Here is a 25,098-nt window from a genome sequence, read left to right on the forward strand (position 1 = left end):
AAGGAAAAGTTGTGGTGATTGGACAAAATTGCAAGGTCGCTCAGAATTCCTGGAGATTGGTTGAATTTGGGTTAATTCTTGTGATTGAAACATCGTGACTTCCTGGAGGGACTGATTATATGAAGCAACAGGGCCAAAGATTTAGCGGTGGAGCTAAAAAACAGAAGTGAATATTTTCTCTTTTAGTTCCATAGTGGCTAACTGAACATCATTTTGAGGTCTTTACCAGTAACTTTGAGCAAAATGTAGAGTGAGAAATCGAGAAAATCATTTGCAGATAATGATCGCAATGAGTGTTAGCTGACATCTAAATACATCCAAATTTTAGTGCTTTTAGCATACAAATATAAAAAGTTTAAGCATTTTTGGGCTTAAATCTTACTCCTGAAAGTGTGGAAAAGACTCCGTGCACGGACTTCTACATAGAATATAAACTTTAACAAGAAAACTTTTCCTTCAGTGTTCGGTGGAGGTTTCTAATAGGTGGTAGGTGGATGCAATAGGGGCGAATTTGCCCTGTATTTGATCCACTGAAGCCTAGTTTTGTTTTAATTAGACTTTTTGGCTGTGAAGACTCTGTGTGCTTTCATTTTAAACAGTTCTAGAATAAGAAAAAGAGACAGAAAGGATGAAACAAGAACTTACAGTTTCCACTCAGATGGACTTTGAGATCACCAGGTTCTCCAGCGGATGCATCATCTGTCATTCCTTCTGTCTTCATACACCCACTGTCAACACACCAGAAAGACAAGCAGAGGTCTGACTTAATCCTCTTATACATTCGTTTGCAGTGCATCATGATATATATATATATTTCTATATATATAAATGTGAGTACTAGGAGGGGCGGTGAGTTAACGGAGCTCTTAAACAGCTTCAAGGACGTCAACACAAAAGAGAAGGAAATTCAAACAGTCCTACAGAGAGACATGAGAGTTGGTTTACACACTGTGTGGAGGTTAAGCAGCCAACACCCATCCTGGTTTATTAATGTCAGAAACACGTTCTCACTTCAGGTTAGAGAAGCAGACATTCCCTGTTTTCTGTCATTCAGCTCTTTAGCAACTTCCTCACGTCAGCGTCTCCCCACTGATTCATATCCTCCTCCTCCACTCACTTTAATTTCCTCTTATCTTGGTCAAAATAAATTGCCTCCCAATCTCCTCAGTTATTATTCGCCTCTTTTGTATTCATTCTAATCAGTCGAGTTACTGAAATACCGTCTGGACACTTTCTCCTCAGTTTTTCTTGACATTCTGATCCAGGAATTCAAATGAATTTTGTTGTTGAAATCAGTATAAATAAAATATTGTTCCTTTCACAAAGTGGCACCACAACGAAGACTGAAACATACATTTACCACAGTACACCTGTTAGTATGTAGAGTATTGATTTCCAGCATTAAAATAAGTCTGTTTCCACACACATCTCTGCATTTATTTATTCAGAGGTTTACATTTCAGTCTCAAGGATCTTTTGTCAAAACATTTGAATCATAAAATGACAAAGAAAAAAATCCCATTTCTGTATTTCGAGCCTCCCTGTTTCCTCAGAAATCAATCTTGGCAGACTTCAGCAACTTCTAAAGAGTCATGATGCACAGCTGGCAGGACTCAGATGCAGTCATAGTATTTGTTCTCTTATTTGTTCTCTTATTTGTTCTTTTATTTGTTCTGTTTTGCGTCACACCTCTCTAATACTTCACGGCACGTGTGTCAAATAAAAAGGTATGAGCGTGTCATGTTGTAGATGGAATTCCATGTAAATATATGGAGTCAAGACAGAGATAGAACACGGGTAGGGACAGATGAAGCAGCACACATCTGTTAATTAATCAATGTTGGTTTAAATTAAGAGCTCTGAGGCAGGAGTTTCTGTTAAATGTCTGTAAAAGGTCTGTAACAACAGAATTTCCCCTTTGGTGAGCAATAAAGTATTTCTATTCTATTCTATTCTGTTCTGTTCTGTTCTGTTCTGTTCTGTTCTGTTCTGTTCTGTTCTGTTCTGTTCTGTTCTGTTCTGTTCTGTTCTGTTCTGTTCTGTTCTGTTCTATCTGCATTTTCTCTAACTCTTTAAACTGTTATCTCCTCAGTAAATATTAGCCAGAGAGATAAGAGGACTTTATTGATCCTCTGTGGGAGATTGCAGATCACAAAAACACTATTAAAAATGTTTACCATAAAAATAAAATCCTAATTAATTAGAAAAACAGAAAAGGACTGTGAATAAGATGAGATAAAACTCTCACAGAGCAGATTAAAGTTTTGCAGCGTCTCTACTCTGCAGAAAGCTGCTCTGCTGGATGAATGAAGCTAAACGTCTCTGATATTTACATCCTTTGTTTTTAACGTCTAACAGCACCTAAACAAGACGTACAACACCGACGTCCCTCTGGTCCTCATGAACTCTTTCAACACAGACGAAGACACAAAGAAAATCCTGCAGAAGTACACACACCACCGGGTCAAGATCCACACCTTTAACCAGAGCAGGTGAGTCGACAATAGTAACACAACAATGTCCTGTTGAATAACAGCAAACACTCCCTGATGCTGTTATATAATGTACGAATATAATAATACCAGGGTTATGTTTCTGTCGGATATTACATGGAAAGAAGATCTGGAAATAAAATCCAAGAAAATGTGAGAGTTCAAACATGCCTTCATCATTACTGGCAGATTTTTTATTCACCTTCATTAGCAGTTAGCAGCTTGAACCTTCTGAAAGAACTCTGCTTCCTCTGAAGGCCTCTACTCACTAACCCAGACCAAAGATACCAATGGTGAGAGAATGGAGGTGATATCTTTGGTCAGGGCTCTAAATCGGTGGTCCTACGTCGCACTGAGAGACAGGTTCAAGGATGGCCGTTGTCATGGCGACCAAAGACAAGCTGCCATAAAATTCTGAGTGTCAGAAATTCTGGATGATCATCTCACAGTGTGATGCTGCTGGACCTACGACAACTAACTAACCAATAGAAATGCAGGATGAAATTATGGACTGATCAGTAAACCCAGATAGACGATTTATGGAGAGAAAACACATCAAAACTAGTATGTGGGATTTAAACAGAGAAGACAGCCTAGTAGAGTTGTGGCAGCAGAAGCCTTTTAGACGTGTCTTTCAGCTCGGACCACAACTGGACAAAACAGGATGTTTGGCTAGTTTCCCTGCGATTGTAGGGCTCATGTCTGGCTAGTTTCCCTGTGATTGTAGGGCTCTTGTTTGGCTAGTTTCCCTGTGATTGTAGGGCTCATGTCTGGGTAGTTTCTCTGTGATTGTAGGGTCCATGTCTGGCTAGTGTCCCTGTGATTGTAGGGTCCATGTCTGGCTAGTGTCCCTGTGATTGTAGGGTTCATGTTTGCCTAGTTTCCCTGTGATTGTAGGGCTCATGTCTGGCTAGTTTCCCTGTGATTGTAGGGTTCATGTTTGGCTAGTTTCCCTGTGATTGTAGGGCTCATGTCTGGGTAGTTTCCTTGTGATTGTAGGGCTCATGTCTGGGTAGTTTCCCTGTGATTGTAGGGTTCATGTTTGGCTACTTTCCCTGTGATTGTAGGGTTTATGTTTGCCTAGTTTCCCTGTGATTGTAGGGCTCATGTCTGGCTAGTTTCCCTGTGATTGTAGGGTTCATGTTTGGCTAGTTTCCCTGTGATTGTAGGGCTCATGTCTGGCTAGTGTCCCTGTGATTGTAGGGCTCATGTCTGGCTAGTTTCCCTGTGATTGTAGGGTTTATGTTTGGCTACTTTCCCTGTGATTGTAGGGTCCATGTCTGGCTAGTGTCCCTGTGATTGTAGGGTTCATGTTTGGCTAGTTTCCCTGTGATTGTAGGGTTCATGTTTGGCTAGTGTCCCTGTGATTGTAGGGTTCATGTCTGGCTAGTTTCCCTGTGATTGTAGGGCTCATGTTTGGCTAGTTTCCCTGTGATTGTAGGGCTCATGTTTGGCTAGTTTCCCTGTGATTGTAGGGCTCATGTCTGGCTAGTTTCCCTGCGATTGTAGGGCTCATGTCTGGCTAGTTTCCCTGTGATTGTAGGGCTCATGTTTGGCTACTTTCCCTGTGATTGTAGGGTCCATGTCTGGCTAGTGTCCCTGTGATTGTAGGGTCCATGTCTGGCTAGTGTCCCTGTGATTGTAGGGTTCATGTTTGCCTAGTTTCTCTGTGATTGTAGGGCTCATGTTTGGCTAGTTTCCCTGTGATTGTAGGGTTCATGTTTGGCTAGTTTCCCTGTGATTGTAGGGTTCATGTTTGGCTAGTTTCCCTGTGATTGTAGGGCTCATGTTTGGCTAGTTTCCCTGTGATTGTAGGGCTCATGTCTGGCTAGTTTCCCTGTGATTGTACGGTTCATGTTTGGCTACTTTCCCTGTGATTGTAGGGCTCATGTCTGGCTAGTTTCCCTGTGATTGTAGGGTTCATGTTTGGCTAGTGTCCCTGTGATTGTAGGGTTCATGTCTGGCTAGTGTCCCTGTGATTGTAGGGTTCATGTTTGGCTAGTGTCCCTGTGATTGTAGGGTTCATGTTTGGCTAGTGTCCCTGTGATTGTAGGGTTCATGTTTGGCTAGTTTCCCTGTGATTGTAGGAGCTCCGTTTATGCTTCAGTTGTTTATTTTTCATGGATGGACGGCGCACGCTGATGACGTTTTATTCTTCGTTCACGTCGACTCACGTACATCGTAGGCTGAGATTCAGCTGCGTTTTCATCGTTAATCTGCACAGAGCAAACTTCACATCAAAGATTATTAGATTCATGTCGTACAATGTAGTGAGCTGGGAACTTATAGATTGTTAAAACCTCACAGTGTGTAGAGGCCTTTATGAACAAACTGTTGCCTCTGATTCTGACTCTGAACTCAAACTGTCAGGAACAGCAGCATCCAGACAGGAAATGTCATGTAATGTATGGAAAACTCTATTAATATTTAATGCCTTGGTGCCTCCAGTTTGTCAGTCAAGTGGAACTTGCTTTTTAGTGTTTCCTTGAATTATTTAGAGCACTTGTATGTTCTGTGCACCTCCAGGAGTGTAGAACAAAGCATACTGGGACAGCAGCATGGCAGCTGGAGGGTTTAATGTCAGTGGAGAGAAAGTGGTTGAATGGTTTAAAATGCCAATCAGTGGGAGAACAAAGAGACGTCTGAGGTCCAGGTCATGGCAGTATTTCATAAAAGACAAATTAAATTCTCTGTCACACTATCTCATGTTCCAGTTAAATCATTTTAATTATTTTTTAGCTAAATAAAACTCCCTGATTCCGCTAAAGCAGAATAAATAAACTGCATTCATTTGTTTTTCTAAACTAATTCCTGCAAAGAGCTGGAAAATGAAAGTCACTGTAAATGCAAATACTGCTGCAGAAACGTAGCTCATAAATCCAGCCTGGTTCATAAACTAAACAGAAAAACAAAAGACAAAGCTCTTATATGTGCTCTGTTTTCATTACCAAACAGTCACACTACTAGAAGAAAGTGCAAACAGCTGATTATTACTGGGTATTGTTAATATTTGATTTGCTCCTTTAAACAAGTAAAACATTTCAGCATCAGTGAAGATTTGGATGATAAATGTGTGTCTGTTCTCACAAATCTGTGTTCTGCTAAAGCTCAGAGTGAGTCTTAAAACAATAATCAGTTCATATGATCACTGCAGCAGGTTTGGCGTGCCATAGTTATTTTAATTCCAAATTAGTTCCTGTGCAAAATGTGTGAAATCTATTCCAGCATCTCTGCTTTCTGTAAATAAACACAGCAGAGTTTATCTGCAGTTAATATACAACAGACTGTGGATGTCCTTTAAAGTTTCACCAAAAGAAAATCTGCCTTTGTGTGGCTCTGCTGCAGCTCATAATGCCTTATCGCCCATGTGAACGGTGTATATAGTCTTTATTATATCTTTATTTTTAGAATTATTATGCTTTTCTATTTTTGCCTTCCTTCCTCAAGGCCTCATTTGAATCTAGCTGCTGTAAAATAAGGTTTATCTGATCTGAACAAGGAAGCACGATCCAGGAAACAAGCATGTAGATGTGTATATGTGGCTATTTATTGGTCTTAATACAATATTAGGTTTTAGATAATTAGTTTCCATAGCAACGGTAGAAGTACAACTGAAGGTTTATCATTTACCAAAAAAACTAGAGATAAGGACCACCAGCTGACTGGAACATTGCAGGTTTCAGGGCATTACTACATGATGTTTTTAGCCTTTAATAACACACATAAAGCGTTGCAGTCTCACCATGAAATCTCAACAACAAAGAAGAGGAAAAAGACAATTCGCTGCTGAGATCAGTGAACAATCCGAGTGAAAAGTCCTGGTGATTCTGATGTTCACATCAGGCCAATACATCCAGGAAAGAGGAAGATTTTTATCAAAGTCAGAACAACAAAATGTTCTCAGTTTTTGGTCCTTGGATGAAGTAAAACCTCCTATCAGAAGCACTCATCTGAAACATCCTCCAGGACAGTCAGCTGGACGTAATCCTCTCACCTGACCAGCTCATCTGCTCTCTGAAATATCCTCAGCAGGAGGTCTGATAACTCAACCTGACGCCGATCCTCCTCACAAACCTTTGATCAGTTTAATGATGGACTGTTCGGCTCGCTGCCTCATCTGCCTTCCTGGAAAAAATCTTAAAAGTTCACTTTCCTGACGGGGTTTGTGTTTGAAGTCTGGGAGGAGATGAGAGAAGAAGAAATTTACACGGCAGTTGGAGTGTTTCAGTGTTTCTGAGGCTTTAACTCTTTGTGCTGTTTATCTGTTTAACAGTCTGAGATTCATTCTGTAAATCAGGGCTGACATAAATTATTCAATAATCTGTTTTTCTTTTACATTCTTATTTGTTCCATAGAAGAGACACAGATCTGATACAGACTAAAAGAGAGGGAGAATATGCATCAAAAACAAGATTTAATCATCAGCTTAAGTATTCGTGGCCTTTATGACAGACTGGGCTGCAGCTGTTACCTTGAATTAAACATTAAACAGGGTTAAACATTGTTTTAAAGCTGCGATAATCAATAGTTTCATTACTGTATTTTTAATGATAGGTCAGATAATTACAGTTAACATCAAATGTGTCCCTTGCAGTAAAGGCTCTGCAGTTCCCTTCAGTTCATGAAGCATTTTAGCATCTTTTAGCTCAATATTTTGGTCTTTTTTAGAGTCTCTGCTCTCATCAGTTTGTCATAATGCCCCCAAAACAATTAATGCAGATTTAAATCTGGTCTAAACTTCGATTAAAGTCATTCTGTGCTTTTCAATTCCAATTTAACCTCTTAAATCTTTAATTGGCCATAAGAAAATAGTTAAAATGATTTAAGAACAGGTTCAACGTGATAAGTGAAACATTATTTTAAATTGCGAAACACAAATGGGAAAAAATAGTCTAGTTTTAGTGTTTTAAACTAAACAAGTTTAAATTCCAGTTTAACCTCTGATCTCTGATTTGCTGAAATGGCTCAAACTGAAATGAATGAATGAAGGAAAAGGTTTCATTCAGCTCAGTGGAAACAGGATCAACTGTTGGAATTATTCATTTAAATATTTCAACAGAAATGGAATGAAATTTAAATCTGGTTTAAGGACTTTAGCCCTCCCGTTGTCCTCAGGTCATTGTGACCCCAAATCAAATCTTTTGCCGTCGTATACTTTTATGTAAATAAGGTCTGTTTGGTCCTAACGTCCAAAATGAAGGGAACATTTTGTGGTAATGGGTTGGACTAAAGTAAAGCTAAAGGTGTAACACAGATTTGATTGACAATTTATATGATTTGCTTTAAATAACAGTCAAACCAGGCGGGGTCGTTTTTGATCCCAGAAGACAAAGGGTGTATGGCAACTGGGAGGACATTACGAGGGTTAAACTAACTTCTGGTGACCTCCTGCTGGTGCTGCCCACCTCTAAGCTGTTTAGTCACGATGAATGTGGCACAAAGTTCAGTTATCATCCAGCTCAGTGTTTATTTAAAAAGCAGTAATCTCTAAAAGTGGACTGAAAACAAGCGAGAACCACGCCGCATCTTATTGTTCTTTCCCCCCGTCCAGGTATCCTCGCATCAACAAAGAGTCCCTCCTCCCGGTGTCCACCAACCTGAGCATGACCGGGCAGAACTCGGAGGGCTGGTACCCTCCCGGCCACGGCGACATCTACGCCAGCTTCCACAACTCCGGCCTGCTGGACCAGCTGATCGCTCAGGGCAAAGAGTACATCTTTGTGTCCAACATCGACAACCTGGGAGCCACCGTGGACCTCCACATCCTGCACCACCTGGTCAGCCAGCCCAACGGCAAACGCTGCGAGTTCGTCATGGAGGTGACGGATAAGACGCGAGCCGACGTGAAGGTAGGAGGAGGAACACTGGGGTCATAAAGTACTGATGTATTCAGCTGTTTCTGTCTAGATATAACAGATTTGGTGCTAATGGAACCAAAGCAAATCCCAGCATGCTGCTTTTATCAGATTAATTAACAAACAGATTCAGGATTTCTCATTTTCTCCTGTTAACATCAACCCACAAACCATTTCTGTTTTATGTGCCAAACTTCTGACATGTTGGTTTTTGAAATTTTTACCTGATCAAACGACATCTTGAGAAATCCAAGGCAACTGATCTCCTCTGTCCAGCTGGAGGTTCATGGTTGGGATAGGAGTTTTCTGTCAGAGTGTTCCAGAGAAGTAGAAAAAAAGGCAGGTTCCTTTCCAAACACATACTTTTCTTTTTACTTTTCTTTTATCCTGACACGGTGAAAGTCCATCAAAGTCAATCTGTGGTGATCAAACCGTTGATTATTTGTAAAATCTGATGTCAACTCATTCCTGGACAAACTGTTTTCTTTTTCCACAGGATAACATCCAAACCATGCTATCATTACTGCTTTTACTAAAGAGACCATCCCAAACTTCAACTATTTTAAGACCAGACACCTCTACTGGTGATCACAAAAATCATTTTTTTGCAATTAGATTAAACGATCCTTTAATTTCTGCCTTGAAATCAAAAACAGCGGAAAAATACCAGTACATAATCTCAGTCTTACAGTGATTAATTCAGTCTGATGCATTAGAATCTGTTTAGTTTGTAGATAACTGGATGTGAGAGTCTGTGTTTAAAGTCTCGTTATCCTTCTTGTTACATTTTAAGATCTGGTTTGTATTTTCTGTGGTGATTACATAACTTACTTCAAACCTCAAACTAAATAGCAACTGGAGTGGAGTTTTTGGAGTGGAAAAACACAAACCATTATTACTCCAAAGAACCACTTTTAGTCATTATTGAGTCATTATCATCATCAAAAATGCATTAGCATTCTGAAATTATGGACTATTTCTCAGTAAAAACACAGTCAGTGATTCCCGCTCAGAGAACATGGTGTAAAATGTGTGTTTTCAGGGCGGCACTCTGATCCAGTATGAAGGGAAGCTGCGTCTGCTGGAGATCGCCCAGGTGCCCAAAGCACACGTGGACGAGTTCAAATCGGTCTCCAAGTTCAAGATCTTCAACACCAACAACTTGTGGATCTCTCTGGCTGCCATCAAGAGGCTGCAGGAGCAGAAGGCCATCGACATGGAGATCATCGTCAACCCCAAGGTGAGTGGAGAGCAGAAACCCAGTAGACTCCCAGGCGCAGATTGATTATGTACATTTTGTCATTTTCTTTTATTTGATTAGTAATTTTTTTCCAACAAAGTTATTAAGGGTGATGGTTTTACTTCGCTGACATGTTTCCACTACGTCTGCAGTCTTCCTCAGAGCATCATCTGACATGTCGATGACGCTTGATGACATTTTACGGTTGAGTACAAGCCTAAAACATGTGAGTTCCATCAACTAACCATGTTTGGTTTAGACGTTTCCACTGTAAATATGGAAGAGGACCGAGCCGCAAGTCCGTCTTTTTCCAACTTTGGAGAAAAGAGAAAGTTTGATCCGTTGCAGGCCTCTGCTGATTGGTCAGATGCCACAATGTAGTGTGATGTAACGTAGAGTGATCTTTTCTGATTGGCTGGGTGGAAACCACATGATTCTCCACCTTACTGAAGGCATTTAATGTGTGGAAGTTCCTAAATATGATCACTGGCCCCATGAAGGGCTACGTAATAAAATAGTTCCTTTATGATGTCCATAAAGACGCCTGGAGTCGGAGATTTATTAGAATGTTTTGAGGTAACGATAGAGGCTGCCTTCCAGTCACGTACAAACTGTAGCTGCTGCTCTTCCACATTAAGTCGTGTTGCTTCCAGAGGATTTGAGGTCAGAACGGCCAGAAAAACAAGCTGGCTGCAAACTGGAAAATCAACCAGATGTAGTCGGACGTCCTGGGATTTCTGGCAAACTTCATCGGATGTGTTGGGACGAACTAGATGGATATTAAACAGCACCCAGAGTTTCTGAGGTGCAGCAGCATTTACAGCTGATTGACACAAACCGAGGATGATTATTGAAGGATTTAGTGATACATTAGAGGCAGTCGGCAGCTGTGACACACAGTTCATGGAGACGATTAAAAGCCTGAGCACTCAATCGCTGCAATTAGCATCAAAATTTGTTTTCCTTTACTGATCAAATCACAACATGCAAGAACAATAGTTGTAGATTCAGCTCCCATCTCCAGCATCCATGAGACTAAACGCCCATAAATCTACTCAGAAATCATCAGAAAAACCACCTTCTATCTTCAGGACTGCCAGATAATTACCAAGTTTTAACCCTTCTGTTGTCCTCATTTACAGGCACCAAAAAATATTGTTTCCTTGTCCGAAAAAAATCCAAAAATTCAGCAGAAAAATTCCCCAAATTTCTGAAAATTTGCAAAACCTTCAGGAAGAAAATTCCAATAATTCCTTTAAAGTTTTATTTTTTTAAAAATCCCCCAAATTTGACAAGAAAACTTTTGTAAATATTTTTAAATAAATGAATAAAAATCTTGCCCAAAAAAATCCTAAAAATATCTAAAGTGATTACATATATATCAGTAAAACTTAGAATGTTTTCTTTAACATTCACAAAAAAATCAACCAAAATCCAGTGAAATTCGCTGGATTTTGGTTGATTTTTTTGTGAATGTTCTTAAAGAAACTTTTTTTTAACATTTCTTTTTTTTTCCCAGCAAAAAATGTTCAAAAAATTCCCAAAAATGTGGACATCAGAAGTTTCACTGTGAAAATATTTTTTTTCCCACATTTTGAAACTTTAAAACGGGTCAGTTTTGACCCACAGGACGACACGAGGGTTAAACTGAAGGACCGATGTGTGAACGCTGTGGCTGGTGGCTAACTGACTGACTCCACAGAAACAGATTTCTAAACCCTTAAACTGTAGGAAATGTTGTTCACAGTCAGAGGAACGGTATCAGTCCCTGAATTCTGCTGTAGTTTGTGTTTCTCCTCCTTCCTTCCTTCCTTCCTTCCCTTCAGATAAATAATGGAAGCCTTCAAAGTGAAGTGACTCATAAACGTCCTTCTAATAGTCCGCTGGCCAGTTCAAAGAGCAGAATGACTGAGATGAAACCTCCCAGAATATCATCATCTGTCCAGTTTAACCATCCCAAAGCATCAGAAGGCTTAAAGCAGAGCAGATCTCCTCTCCCCTTCAGAGACCATCACTCCTGAATAAATCATATCTATAAAAAGAAGAAGCTCGCTCATCTTAAAGCTTCTCTGCTCTACCATCCTGCACAGCTCCACTTTCTGCTCGCGTGACTTTTTTTGCGTACAAAGGAGCTTCTAACTGATCCAGTTTTCTGGTCTGAAGGCTCATCTGACCTACTTGGACTCAGACAGAGAGGCAAAAATAAAATAAATAGAGTTTTATCCCAACTACCTGCATTCTGCTGCACTCATTGAGCTCTCACGGACACGTTAAATCCACACGTTCGGTTAATGTGGCTGCATTCGACTGACTGAATGAAGGGAAGCTTTGATTAAATGCTTCATCAGTTCATTTCATCTTGTCGCATGATGATTTTAATGCTCCACGTCGTTCCTTCGTCCTCCAAAGCTCCCAGTCGACGGAGCGGCAAACAGATTTAACTTCATTTGACTCCATGTTATTTCGGTCGGGCTCCCTCAGCCTCTCTGGCCCCCCAGTGGAGAAACGCCTGCTCAGGATATACAAATCTGCAACCAGCGGAATAAACTCACCGCTGAACTCCTGATTATTGCTTTCTCAGCCTATGGATGTAATTTTCCATCCCTGGGCTCCAACAGAGCATTATGTAACTGGCTATAACTGAGCGGTGTGGCTTTACATCCCATCTAGGTAAGAGAGCAGCTCTAAAACTGCCCCGTTAGAGGGTTGGCTCCCGTTTTAGCCCCAGATATGTTCAAACTTAGAGGCACTTAAGACAAAAGCAGCCATCAAGTGGGAAACGTTATGCAAGACCTCCTGATAGAGCCTCAGATCATCACATCTGGACCTGTTACGTCACCGCTGGCCTGCCAAACCTTTCAGTCTAATTTTAGTTCAACTCAGTCACCTGTGTTGTTTTAAGAAACTCTAGCAGCACTTAAACTGCAGCCACGTTATGAGCTCTGTGACACAAATACTAGGGGGACAATATTTTGATCACTGAAAACCAGGACACTTAGCCCGGCTATGAAATACTCAAATAACACTAGAAGTTTACTCAAAGATGCCTTCTAATTGCAGTACATTTAACCTTCCTGTTGTCCTCATTTAAGGGCATCAAAAAATATTGTTTCCTTGTCTGAAAAAAAAATCCAAAAATTCAGTAAAAAAATTTCCCAAATTTCTGAAAATTTGCAAAACCTTTCCTTATTTCCTTTTAATTCCTTAAAAGTTTCCCTTAAAAGTTTTATTTAAAAAAAAAATCCCCCAAATTTGGAAAGAAAATTCTTTGAAACATTTTCAAAAAATGAGTAAAAATCTTCCAAAAAAAAAAAAAATCCTAAAAATATCTAAAGTGATTCCATATATATCAGTAAAACTTCTAACATTTTCTGTAAGAACATTCACATAAAAATCTACTTTTTTGTGATTTTTTTTGTGAATGTTCTTAAGAAACATTTTTAACATTTCTTTTTTTGCATCTAAAATGTTGAAAATGTGGACATCAGAAGTTTCACTATGAAAATACATTTTTTTTCCACATTTTCAAACTTCAAAACGGGTCAATTTTGAGCTGCAGGATGACAGCAGGTTTCAGAAAAACATGAGCTGCACAACAACAGGATTCGCTGTTTTCCTGTTGAGTGATTTAAATGTGTAACTTTGACCTAAATATTCTGCTGCTGTCTTTGTGGTGAGATGAAAACCAAATGAAAAACGTCTCGTCTATCTCCTCTCTCTTCTCGTCCTCAGACTCTGGACGGCGGGCAGAACGTCGTCCAGCTGGAGACAGCGGTCGGCGCCGCCATCAAAAGCTTCGACAACGCTCTGGGAATCAACGTTCCTCGCAGCCGCTTCCTGCCGGTGAAGACCACGTCGGATCTGCTGCTGGTCATGTCCAACCTGTACAGCCTGGACGCCGGTTCCCTCACCATGAGCCCGAAGAGAGAGTTCCCGACGACGCCTCACGTCAAGCTGGGCAGCTCCTTCACCAAGGTAATGATGTAGGAAAATGGCGTTACAGCCACGGAAATTTAGCAACTGCTTCTGCTGTTACACCTTTTCTGGGGGGACTAAAAGTTAAAATAAATCAGAAAATTGCCCAGCACCGTCTGCAAATAAATAGTAATAATCATAGACATTTTTTAACAATTAAAAAAACTAGAGCTCTGCTTTTTTGTCTCTTTCTTGTCTATTTTTTTTTAACCCTCGTGTCGTCCTGCAGGTCAAAATTGACCTGTTTTAAAGTTTGAAAATTTGGAAAAAAAAATATATTTTCACAGTGGAACTTCTGATGTCCACATTTTCAACATTTTTGGGAAATCTTTGAAAAATTTTTGATGGAAAAAAAGAAATGTTAAAAATGTTTCTTAAGCAAATTTCGCTGGATTTTGGTCGATTTTTTTGTGAATGTTCTTAAAGAAAATATTAGAAGTTTTACTGATATATATGGAATCACTTTAGATAGTTTTAGGATTTTTGTGGAAGATTTTTACTCATTTTTTGAAAATATTTACAAGAATTTTCTTGCCAAATTTGGGGGATTTTTTTAAAATAAAACTTTTAAGGGAAACTTTTAAGGAATTATTGGAATTTTCTTCCTGAAGATTTTGCAGATTTTCAGAAATTTGGGGAATTTTTTTTCTGAATTTTTGGATTTTTTTCAGGCAAAGAAACAATATTTTTTGGTGCCTGTAATTAAGGACAACAGGAGGGTTAAATTAGTTTAGATTTTACCTGCTGTACAGTATTTCTCTCTCTAAACAGAGCTAAATTTACGTCCAATCCAGGTTCAGCCACGTGGACACAATGTTTAAAACAACATTTACTTTAGAGGCTTTCAGCTGCTGGTTTTTCTGTAATGTTAAATAATTACACAGTCCTAAAAGGTTACACTTCCAGGGTCTCAACATTTAATTTTCCAGATGTCAGAATGACTTTATTTGGTCAATAATTCATTTCACTAAAGCCTCCATGGGACTAAAACCTCGCTAGTTTACAGATTTCCTCTTGTGTTGTTGTGTTTTCAGGTCCAGGAGTATCTGACCCGCTTCGAGAGCATCCCAGACATGCTGGAGCTCGACCATCTCACCGTGTCTGGAGACGTCACCTTCGGAAAAAACGTGTCTCTGAAGGTGAACATCTGCTCTCACATTCAGCTTTACTCCAAATAAAAGAAGGAAATCCTGTTTTGTTTCATGAAGCCGACGTGAAATAAAATCATGTTGTAAAAGGTTCAGTCAAGCTCTGAAAATGTTTTATGTTTTTTTTATATATATATATATATATATATATATATATATATATATATATATATATATATATATATATATATATATATATATATATATATTATTGGTAAAAAAATATTTGGTAGCATCGTGGTCTTATTTTTATAAAAATACAATATACTGAGTTTTGAAAGCTTCATCGATCTTTGCTTCCTCAAATTAATCTTTAAATGCCTCAATAAATCATCCAAAGACAGGACAGCAGCACCAGAAGCTCCACCAACTAGGTTTTCTGGTAAACAGCCTGTAGAGGGCGCTATGTCCCAGGCTGCAGAGGATCGCTGCACATGTGCACAGAGAGATACATTTCTGTTTAAAGTATGTGGTCCTGCTGTCAGGATGTTTTTGTGTCTCTAATAAACTCAAGCCGTCATTCTTCCTCCCTGCAGGGCACCGTCATCATCATCGCCAACCACGGGGATCGGATTGATATTCCAGCCGGCTCCATGCTGGAAAACAAAATCGTATCCGGAAACCTGCGCATCCTGGACCACTGAGGCCTTCCCACCCCCCGCCCTCATCATGTGACCCGGCTGGAGTGTGATTGCATGTGCAGTGCTCCTCTGCAGCCTGGGATATAGCGCCCTCTACAGGCTGTTTACCAGAAAACTCTCTAAAGTATTGATGATGGGCGTCTCTTCAAACTAATCTTTATCGACATTAGAGTGAAAAACAACTAATCAGATTCTGTTTCTGTCTTTTTTTCTCACTGTAGTGATATAAAATAGACTTAAACTAAATAGAGGGACTCTAATAATATGAATAATATAAACAGGATTCTAATGAGACTAGAGATATTTAGATTTTATTCTGACCACTTTGAGCACTGCTAATGCAATCACACTGTGTTCTAACACACAGAGGCACCGTCATGGAAGTTCTGAGCGTTTATTTCAAGCACAAAGACTTCACTGCAGCGTTCTGACGTGGTTCCACACTTCAGGTACCAACAAAGTACTTCTGTAATGTAATATACAACTAGATTCTGGTCATTTGTACATTATCTCCTGTATATATCTGGAGCTGGAGTCCAGCAGCTCGCATGTTGCTTTTCTAGTGCAAAACGCAGATGAAGGTTGTGTGAAAATCATCAAAAATAAAATGATTGACTTGTAAAATAATCCTTAGATTAGTCACGGACCTCAGATGATCTTACTGTTAACCAGAAATGGAACAATGACTAAATTTCTCTCCATTTCAGTTCATTTGTTAAACGACACAGAGCGACATCATGTTCCTTTAGTACTGAATGTTCATCCTCCTCCTGTTTTCTGGAGGAGTAGCAGCTAAACGCTCCGCTGTGTTCACCAGGGTGTCACTAACTTCACTTCCATCCACAATTTTCACACCTGATGGAGGTGAAATATTGATAAAGTGCAGCAAAGTGCGAACACACGGAGTGAACAAATACACGCATAAATTACTCATGTGACTAAAACTGAAGCTTCGGCACCGCTGTAGAGACTAAAACACATCAGATATGAGATTATTCAAACATAACTGCCTTATTTCCAGATGGTTTTCACTAGTTGGAGCTCTCCCTGGCGCTCTTCTAGCTCTGTTATCTCCTGTAGCAGTTTAACAGCATCCAACCAGCTGTTCTACATATTAGTATTAATGCTGGTGGATGGAAACACACACATATATGACGAAAACTTGACACACATCTGACTGTTTTATGATTCTAGACAGTGAAACAATGAGCCAGAAGATGCTGAAAACCTCAGTAGAGTTGAGGTTAGTGAATAATTCTCTGTTTGTTTCAGTCCTTAGATCTGTTAATAATAAAATAGAGCAGCTTCAGATTAAAGTCAAAGCAGGACAGCAGCAGAACATCACGAATCTGTGGAACCATTAATCCTGAAGTGAAGTTTGTGCTCACAAATAAAGTGATGACTTCCTTCTAAACTGTGACAGAACACTTCCAGACTAACCGGCCTCGACTAAAAGCTCTTAGGAGTTTGTGCCATAGAGGAGAACATTTCCCCACCTGACGCCTGAATAAGCCATCTCTCTGCCGTCGACCTCCTCATGATGTTAAAGATCCATAGCTATGATCACTATGCCATGAAATTATGTGTAAGTCAAAGTATATCATTCTAAAGTGAAGGCCTTTATTTGTCCCCATGTGAGGAAGACGATGAAAAATCTCACAGAGTGGTGCATTATTTCTGTTTTTCTGTTCGTTCACATTTCCACCTCCGGGTGTCTCTTGTCTGTCTGTCATATCCAGCATTATTTCTCCACAGAGCAGGAGCTGCAGTTTCCTGTTTCACACACAGAGAAAGACAGACTGGGATTCATTTACAGAACATGTACTCAGAGTTTCAGTGTGAGAATACTTGACACGGGTCCGACTGGACCGGGAGCCTGAAAGCAATAAGTGTTGATCTGTGACGAGGTGTCAGCCCAGTTCTGCCTCAGAGCTGAATAAAGTGCAATATGAAATACTGAGCGTGAGTCTGTCGTCTGTTTATCACATCCAGACCTGGGATTTGGTTTAATGGCACTCAGAAAGTTCAATATTATGTCTGGATAGTTTACAGAGAAAATGAAGAGTCCAGATTAGAACAGAAACCACAGAGCTACATTTATTCTGAATAAAAACATGAACAGAACATTTTTTTAGGTAGTGAGGTTGTCGATGCTACTCATGAAATATTTTCCCACTTTTTCTGATTTGTTTGACAAATTCGGTTGCTTTTTGTGATATTAGTTTATTTGACAGGGACCATGTACAGAAGAACATTAACCCTCATACTGACCCGTTTTAAAGTTTGAAAATGTGGAAAAAAATATTTTTTCACAGTGAAACTTCTGATGTCCACATTTTCAACATTTTTGAGAAATCTTTGAACATTTTTTGGTGGAAAATAGAAATGTTAAAAATTTTTCTTAAGAACATTCAGAACAAATCATGACATAATCGATGCATAAAAAAGGTTTCTCTTAAACACTGTAGTGAAACCAAAATCACTGAGCCTTCAACTGGTTCCTGCTGGTCAGACTACAAAACTTGATTTGATACAAAATAATAAACTGGATCCAACCAATCATAGCAGTCCATATGTAATGCACGAACATCACCGAATTCACTTCCTGTTTCTGATTTGAAGATGCAGACATGTCCCATTCTAATGTCTCTTATTTACCAACAAAAATTACTGCTGAAGACGTGAAAAACAAGTCCCTGATGTTCTTCACCAAAGCGGAGCTACACTGTTTTACACCCATGAAATATTGTGGTGGAAAACAAACGAAAATCATCGACTTACAAACACTTTTCTACCTCCAAACATATTAGGAGAACGTCTGAAAGGAGCGGAAACAGACCAGATAAATATGCTTAAAGTATCGCAACTTACATCGCAGCGTTTTGTTTTTTTTTTTGTTTGTTTTTTTTTAAGAAAAGTTGCCGCAAAATCAGGCACTTTAGGCCTCAACAATTTGGAAAGAAGCCCACAGAATCCTGGAGGAACTGAACATTCCATCAAATGTACCTCAGCCCCAAATATTGGCCTTTCTTGAGTACCGATAACCGGTGTCAGGCCCTTAAACACAGATATCACTAATGTGACCTGTCTTCATTGCAGTAAAGTTGTATTTTTAGTGGACATTTCAGTTCAGAGTTGGTGTGAAATTGTAGGACAAAGTTAAGGAGAGAGTTTTAGCAATTTCAAACTCTTTTGTTTTTTTAGACCGCTATTGGTGCTGATATGTGGGAAAAGCCTTCCCCCTAGTCGACTCGGAGTATGTCGTGATCTTGTGCCGATCTGTTAACGCGACGTCCTGCAGCTCAGACTTGTGTCGTGCTGAGAGTGAACTGTGAACGTTACTAAGTAGTACGATTTTAGCTTTGAGAGAAAAGTGATCGGCCGTCAGATGCTGCCACATTAACGAAGAAGGAGTCTGAAATTTTTTTCGACATAGTATAGTAAGGCGTTTTTTGGCGCCAAAATTCATGATGATTTTTTTCAAAGAAAACCTTTCTGGAGTGTTTTTCACGGCCTCCTTTACATTATTTCATCATATAGCACGTTTTTACAACATGTTTGAAAAATCACCTTTTTTTTCGACATAGTATAGTAAGGCGTTTTTTGGCGCCAAAATTCATGATGATTTTTTTTTCAAAAACCTTTCTGGAGTGTTTTTCACGGCCTCCTTTACATTATTTCATCATATGGCACGTTTTTACATGTTTGAAAAATCGCCTTTTTTTTGACATAGTATAGTAAGGCGTTTTTTTTTGGCGCCAAAATTCATGATGATTTTTTTTTCACAGAAAACCTTTCTGGAGTGTTTTTCACGGCCTCCTTTACATTATTTCATCATATAGCACATTTTTACAACATGTTTGAAAAATCGCATTTTTTTTCGACATAGTATAGTAAGGCGTTTTTTTTTTGTGCCAAAATTCATGATGATTTTTTTTTTCAAAGAAAACCTTTCTGGAGTGTTTTTCACAGCCTCCTTTACATTATTTCATCATATGGCACGTTTTTACAACATGTTGAAAAATCACATTTTTTTTGACTTCTTAGTATATGTACAAGTATTTTGGGTGGAATATACCATTAAGCCCAATGTTCAAGGGTTCTTCTGGGAATATACCATTAAACCAACCTTTTAGATAAATGTTCCAGGATGTTGGGTAGAATATACCATCAGATCAACCTTTTAGGTCTACATTGGAAGATTTTAGAGTAGAATATTACTCCAAACCATCCTTTAGGTCTACATTTAAGGTGGAATACTCCTTTACACCAAGACTTTTTGGTCTACATTGAAGGATTTTAAGTGGAATATTCCTTTGAATGAACTTTTTAAGTTTATGTTCAAGGATGTTGGGTGGAATATACCATCAGACCAACCTCCAAGGTCTACAGTAGTGAATTTTAGGTGGAATATACCATTAAAGTCACCTTTTAGGACTACATTGGAGGATTTTAGGTGGAATTTTCTTCCAAACGTCTTTTAGTCTACATTTAAGGATGTTTAGGATGGTATATTCTTCCAAACCAACTTCTCAGGTCGACATTTCAGGTGGAATATTCCTCCATACTAACTTTTTTGGTCTACATTGAAGGATTTTTTCTAAACCACCCTTTGGGGTCTATATTTGAGGTTTTATGTGGAATGTTCCTTTTAACCAGCCCCTCAGGTCTCTTTGAGGATTTTGGATGGAATACTCGGTTAAACCAACATTTTAGGTGAATGTCCAAGGATTTTTGGTGGAATGTTCCTTTAAGGTGGATGTTTGAGGACCTTGTAGGTGGAATACTTCCTGAAACCAACCTTTTAGGTCAACATTCAAAGATTTAACGTGGTTTAAACCAACCTATATTTCATGTTTTGATCATTATCAAGTGAGAAACCTCAATCCAGACTCCTCATAATGACATTTGAGATTTATGCTGCTGTTACTTGTTTAGTCCAGACTAAATGACAGAAATCCACAACTGTAATTTTATTTCAGGACTCCGTTATTAAATGTCAAAACAATCCATGTGACTCTAAAAACTCAACAGCTTTACAAACTCTAAGATTAAACTCTCCACAAGGATCCAAAATAAGTTTACTTCTACATGAGAGCTTTAATTATTCTTCATCTACTTCCTGAAAAGTTTGGTCTATAAAAAAGACAAAAACTAATATTTTCAGCTGAACTAAAGACAGACTTTGTGATTTTTCTGCTCACATGTTGTGTTGTTGTAAACTTCCTCTTTCAAATAAATAGCCTCCTAACCCCATGGAAACCAGCGTTTGTCCTGTTTTTGTGTTGCTCCTCTGCGACCCTAGACAGCCGGGTCCTAATGTTTTTGGAGCAACACACCATACTATGATGTTTTTACAATGATGGTTCTACTATGGAACCAGTTTGACATGTTCAGGTGTTCTTTGTTTGAAAACTCAGAGATTTCAGGTATCAGAAGGTGGTTTTCAACTTTCTTTGTTAACTTTCTGCTTCAACTTTGAACTAAATTTCCTTGACTAACCCAGTCCTCTGGACTTCCAGTAAGCTGTGTTCCTATTGGCTGTCCAGGTGGCTGTGTTCCTATTGGCTGTCCAGGAAGCTGTGTTCCTATTGGCTGTCCAGGTAGCTGCTTGGTGTTTTCAGGAACACCTGAGCAGCTCAGTGTCTTCCTGCTTTATTTAGCTGCAGACAAACATTTCCTCTGCTTCTGTTCACCAGTGAACCGGGTTTGGCTCCATTGCTTCAGTTTGTTCTTTAGGCGTTGGCTTGCAGCTTCCAGCAGTAAAATCGTCTTTAATGTGTTTCTTGGTGTGTTTTAGGGCTTTGTACTGGATAGTTGTCTTGGTAAATGTGGTTCTTTAGCCACAGTTAGCACATGGTGCTAATGTGTGCAGTGATTAGTGGATTTGCTGCAGCTGAGTTGTGTCTTTATCTTGGCTGTAGTGAGTCTTTAGAGGTTTTTGGTCAGACACATTATGTATTCTTGTTTGAGAACCAACGTTGGTTGTCCAGAAGGTAAGAGTTCCTGTCCTGATTCTCTGTTCTCAGAGGTTCTCTGGTAGGCTGCAGGAGACTTTAGCGTTTGGATTGTGTTAGTTTGGTTTTTGTACGGTTTCATTTGGACGACTATCTTGAGGCCCCTCCATGTGGTTTAGTGAGGTTTTCTGGAACAGTTCTACAAAGCAACCTGCAGCAGAAGAGACTTTGAGAGTTTTTAGGAAGTTCTGGAGACCAGACTTTAGAGCAGCAGAAACATTTGTCAGCAGTTTGAGCAGGAGAAGGTGAGCTTCAGAGTAGAAATGAGAAGGAAACCTTCTTGACCCGTGTGGTGAGGTCCTGTACCAAGAATTTGAGCAGGTTGTGAAGAGTCTGTAGTTCTTTAGTCTGAAAGCACAAGAAGAGTCGACTCATTAAAGGAGAAAACAGGAGATATTGTTGGTTCTTCTGTCGCTCTGCAGTTTCCTTAGACTGAATATCAAGTTTATATTTTAAATGATTTCCCATGTGAGCCCAAGAAGACTTCAATAAACTCCCTCCATCCCCTGGACACAACATACTTTATTACCATGTTAAATCTTTTCTCTTTTTTTTTAATGTTTTAGAGTTTTAATCATAGTTTTAGCAAAGTTTTTTTCTTTGCTTGTTTAGTTTTGTCATCTGTATAAAAGGTGCTAAACAAATAAAGTTGAACTGATAAACTGAATAATTGATTAACTCATGATTGTGACAACAGAAGTATTTTCATTGTGATTTAAGGGTTTGTTTAATTTTTAAGGTTGGGGTTAAAATCTTGACAGGAAAAAAAGATTAAAGAAATAAACTACACTGAAAAAAGCAATTAAATCAAAGGAAAAAAGCATTTAATACAATAAAACTTTTGAAAAGAAAATTAAACATTAAATACAATTAAATGACATTAAACAGACAAAATATTTAATTATATAATTAAAAAGAAGATCCAAAATGTAATTATGAAATTAAACAAAATTTTTTTTAGCAAAAATATTAAACATTAAAGATGAAATATTTTAGATAATTAAACATTTAAAAAATAAAATTAAACAAGAAGAATATTAAACATTTCAAAAAATACAAAACATTTAATTAGATAATTTAACCTTTAAAAAGACAAAACATTTAATTAAAAAATTAAATGTTTAATTAGAAAATTAAATCTTAAAGACAATAAAAATTTAAATAGGAATTAAACAGGAATTACAATGAAGCATTTAAAAAGAAAATTAAACATTAAAAGGCGGTAAAACATTTAAAAAGAAAAACCTTAAAGATTTAATCAAAAAATAAACATTGGGAAAGAAAAGGAAATTTTTCAAAAGAGCCGATAAAACATTTGAAAAAACAACAAACAATGAAAAACATTTCAAAATCAAATCAGACATTAGAAAAGAATAAAAGGTGAGAAAAGAGCAAAACTAAACATTTAAGAAGAATCAAACTAAAGACAAAACATTTCAAAAGACACCAGTTAGACTTTAGAAGATCAAACTAAACAGAAGAGACAAAACGATGAAAAAGCAAAAACAGATAAAGATCTTAAAATGTTTTCTAGTCTGGAATGAAAACATCAAGTTGTTTCTTCAAACATTTCCTCTTTCTATGTTCTTGGTTTGATTGTGGATAGATTTACTAAGAACTCATTTCAGAAAACTGCTTTCCAGATAAAGTCTACTAGTAGTTGAAGGCATCGATCAAACTAATGTTACCTTCTGATCTCCACAAACTTTACTGTTCAGTGAAGAGAATCAAAGTTTGTTGAGGATTTCTAAAAAACCCACAGGTGAAGGTCTGAGAAGAACTCAGATGGATGGTCTAAATGTGAAATCAAGACTCATGGTCACAAGTTTTAAGGCTTCTGTTAACCATAAAGTTCAAACTAACAGAGAAGTACTGAGAAACTTTTAAAACTTCAGTCCTCAGAGTGTCTGAAGGTTCAAACTAACAGAGAAGTACTGAGAAACTTTTAAAATTTCAAGCCTCAGACTGTCTGAAGGTTCAAACTAACAGAGAACTACTCAAGAACTTATAAGATTTCAGTCCTCAGACTGTCTGAAGGTTCAATCTAACAGAGAACTACTGTGGGACTTTGAAAATTTCAGCCCTCAGACTGTGTGAAAGCTCAGGTCCTGAGGACTCGGGAGGTGTGGAGGCTTAAGAAAGTCTTGGAACTGAGGGTTCAACCCTCCAGCACAAAGGCTGAAGTCCAACCTCCTGAGAAAAACGGTCGAGTCGAGACTCGAGTTAAAAAAAAAACTCGAAAATGACAAAAAATAGATGATAAATGCGCAAAAAAAAGAAGAATTAGTATCTGAGCAAGTAGCTCAGGGGGATAAGAGGAGAGACTACAGAGTGGAAGGTCGCAGGTTCAAGACCCGCCACTAGCAGTTTTGTTTCTTTGTCTTTGTCAGGATTTTGAGAAAAATTTAAGAAGTGTCTGGTCTTGAACCAGCGACCTGCAGCTCCATAGGCAAATCCTTAACTCACTGAGCTACAGATCAGATAAAAAGAAATAAATTCGTCGTCCCTTTGGCATCGTAGTTAATGAAGTGACCACATGGGTGGAGCCAAGGCGGAGTCTGGGTGGAGTCAGGGCGGAGAGTAGGTGGGGAGATGGGTGGCGGCCTCCCCCCTCTACTCCCCCACCTCCCCCCACCACCCACCACACCTTCCCCCGCCCGCCTCGTTCTTCGAGTCTCCACGAGTTCTTCGAGTCTCCACAGGTTTTCCCGAGTTTCTGGAGTTTCCACCAGGTCGGAGGCAGAACAAGTTGTCATGAAGAGGTGTTGAAATCGGCCAGGATGGACTGACTTTTCACAGCGACTAGAAGGAAGACCACTAGAAGAGCAGGTCTTTAACTACCATCCATAAAATCCATGGAGTCGCTCCAGAGAAATGAAGGGAGGTCAACTTTTATCAACCTCCATCCAGATGTTCAACTTGATATCTTTACTTGGAGATTTTTAGCACCACAAACCTTTAGTATCACACTTTATTATCATTTATTAGGACTTTCATGGAATCCACCAGCAGATTTAGTTTTTGTTGACAAACTTTATTCTTGTCGTCGTGGGACTGCAGTATTTAAAACTCTTCCTTCTATTTGACCTCATGTTTATTAGTTTTAGTGGAGAAACTTATTTTAATTGTCCATTAGTCTCTTAAAAATCAAATAATAAATTGGATTAGTCAAGAGCTTTAAATTTCTTACTTTGTCATATTTTAAATATGACAAGAAAATATAAAAATAAAGCGTCTTGAGACAATTTGACCTGTAATTGGCGTTATATAAATAAAATTGAATTTAAATTGTATGTATCTTGTAATGTTGGAGTAATTCAGCCATATATGTTGGAAAACACATTTTCTTTGTCCATTAATCTGTTGATTGTTTTCTCCACTAATTCATTTCTTGTTTTGGTTTATAAAATGTCAAACCCAAATATATTCAGTTTACTGTCGTAAAAACCAAAAAGATTTACATTCATGATGCAGGAATTGGGCAGTTTTTCACTTTTTATCTTAGTTTAGTCAGAAAGATAGTTGATAATGTGTGAATTGTTGCAGCTTGTGAGCCGTAAAAGGTTTTAATCTTTGGGGCAGAGTGTCAGAAAATATTTAGAAACCAACATCAACAAAACACTCAACAAAGATTTGAATATCATTAAAGGGAAATCCAACTTTTGCATGACAATGTCAAATTAAAGGACATTTATTTCCAACGTAAATGTGTGATATTCATCCTCTGGAG

At 38.6% G+C, this 25,098-nt stretch overlaps 1 protein-coding gene across 3 annotated transcripts in view; it reads left to right on the forward strand.

The window, feature by feature from the left end:
- The window catches only part of ugp2b (UDP-glucose pyrophosphorylase 2b), a 52,021-nt gene extending 34,710 nt beyond the window's left edge, over window positions 1–17,311 (forward strand). For all 3 annotated transcript variants that reach the window (XM_023294498.3, XM_023294497.3, XM_035941065.2), the window contains exons 5-10: window positions 2,359–2,492; window positions 8,044–8,341; window positions 9,390–9,587; window positions 13,320–13,562; window positions 14,597–14,701; window positions 15,247–17,311. In XM_023294498.3, coding sequence (XP_023150266.1) covers window positions 2,359–2,492; window positions 8,044–8,341; window positions 9,390–9,587; window positions 13,320–13,562; window positions 14,597–14,701; window positions 15,247–15,354 — 1,086 coding nt within the window. In that variant the 3' untranslated portion in view covers window positions 15,355–17,311. The remainder of the gene's footprint in view (window positions 1–2,358; window positions 2,493–8,043; window positions 8,342–9,389; window positions 9,588–13,319; window positions 13,563–14,596; window positions 14,702–15,246) is intronic.
- Window positions 17,312–25,098: the final 7,787 nt, after the last annotated feature.

Source organism: Amphiprion ocellaris, chromosome 16, assembly GCF_022539595.1.
Source record: "Amphiprion ocellaris isolate individual 3 ecotype Okinawa chromosome 16, ASM2253959v1, whole genome shotgun sequence".
In the NCBI taxonomy this organism is placed as follows: Eukaryota; Metazoa; Chordata; class Actinopteri; family Pomacentridae; genus Amphiprion; species Amphiprion ocellaris.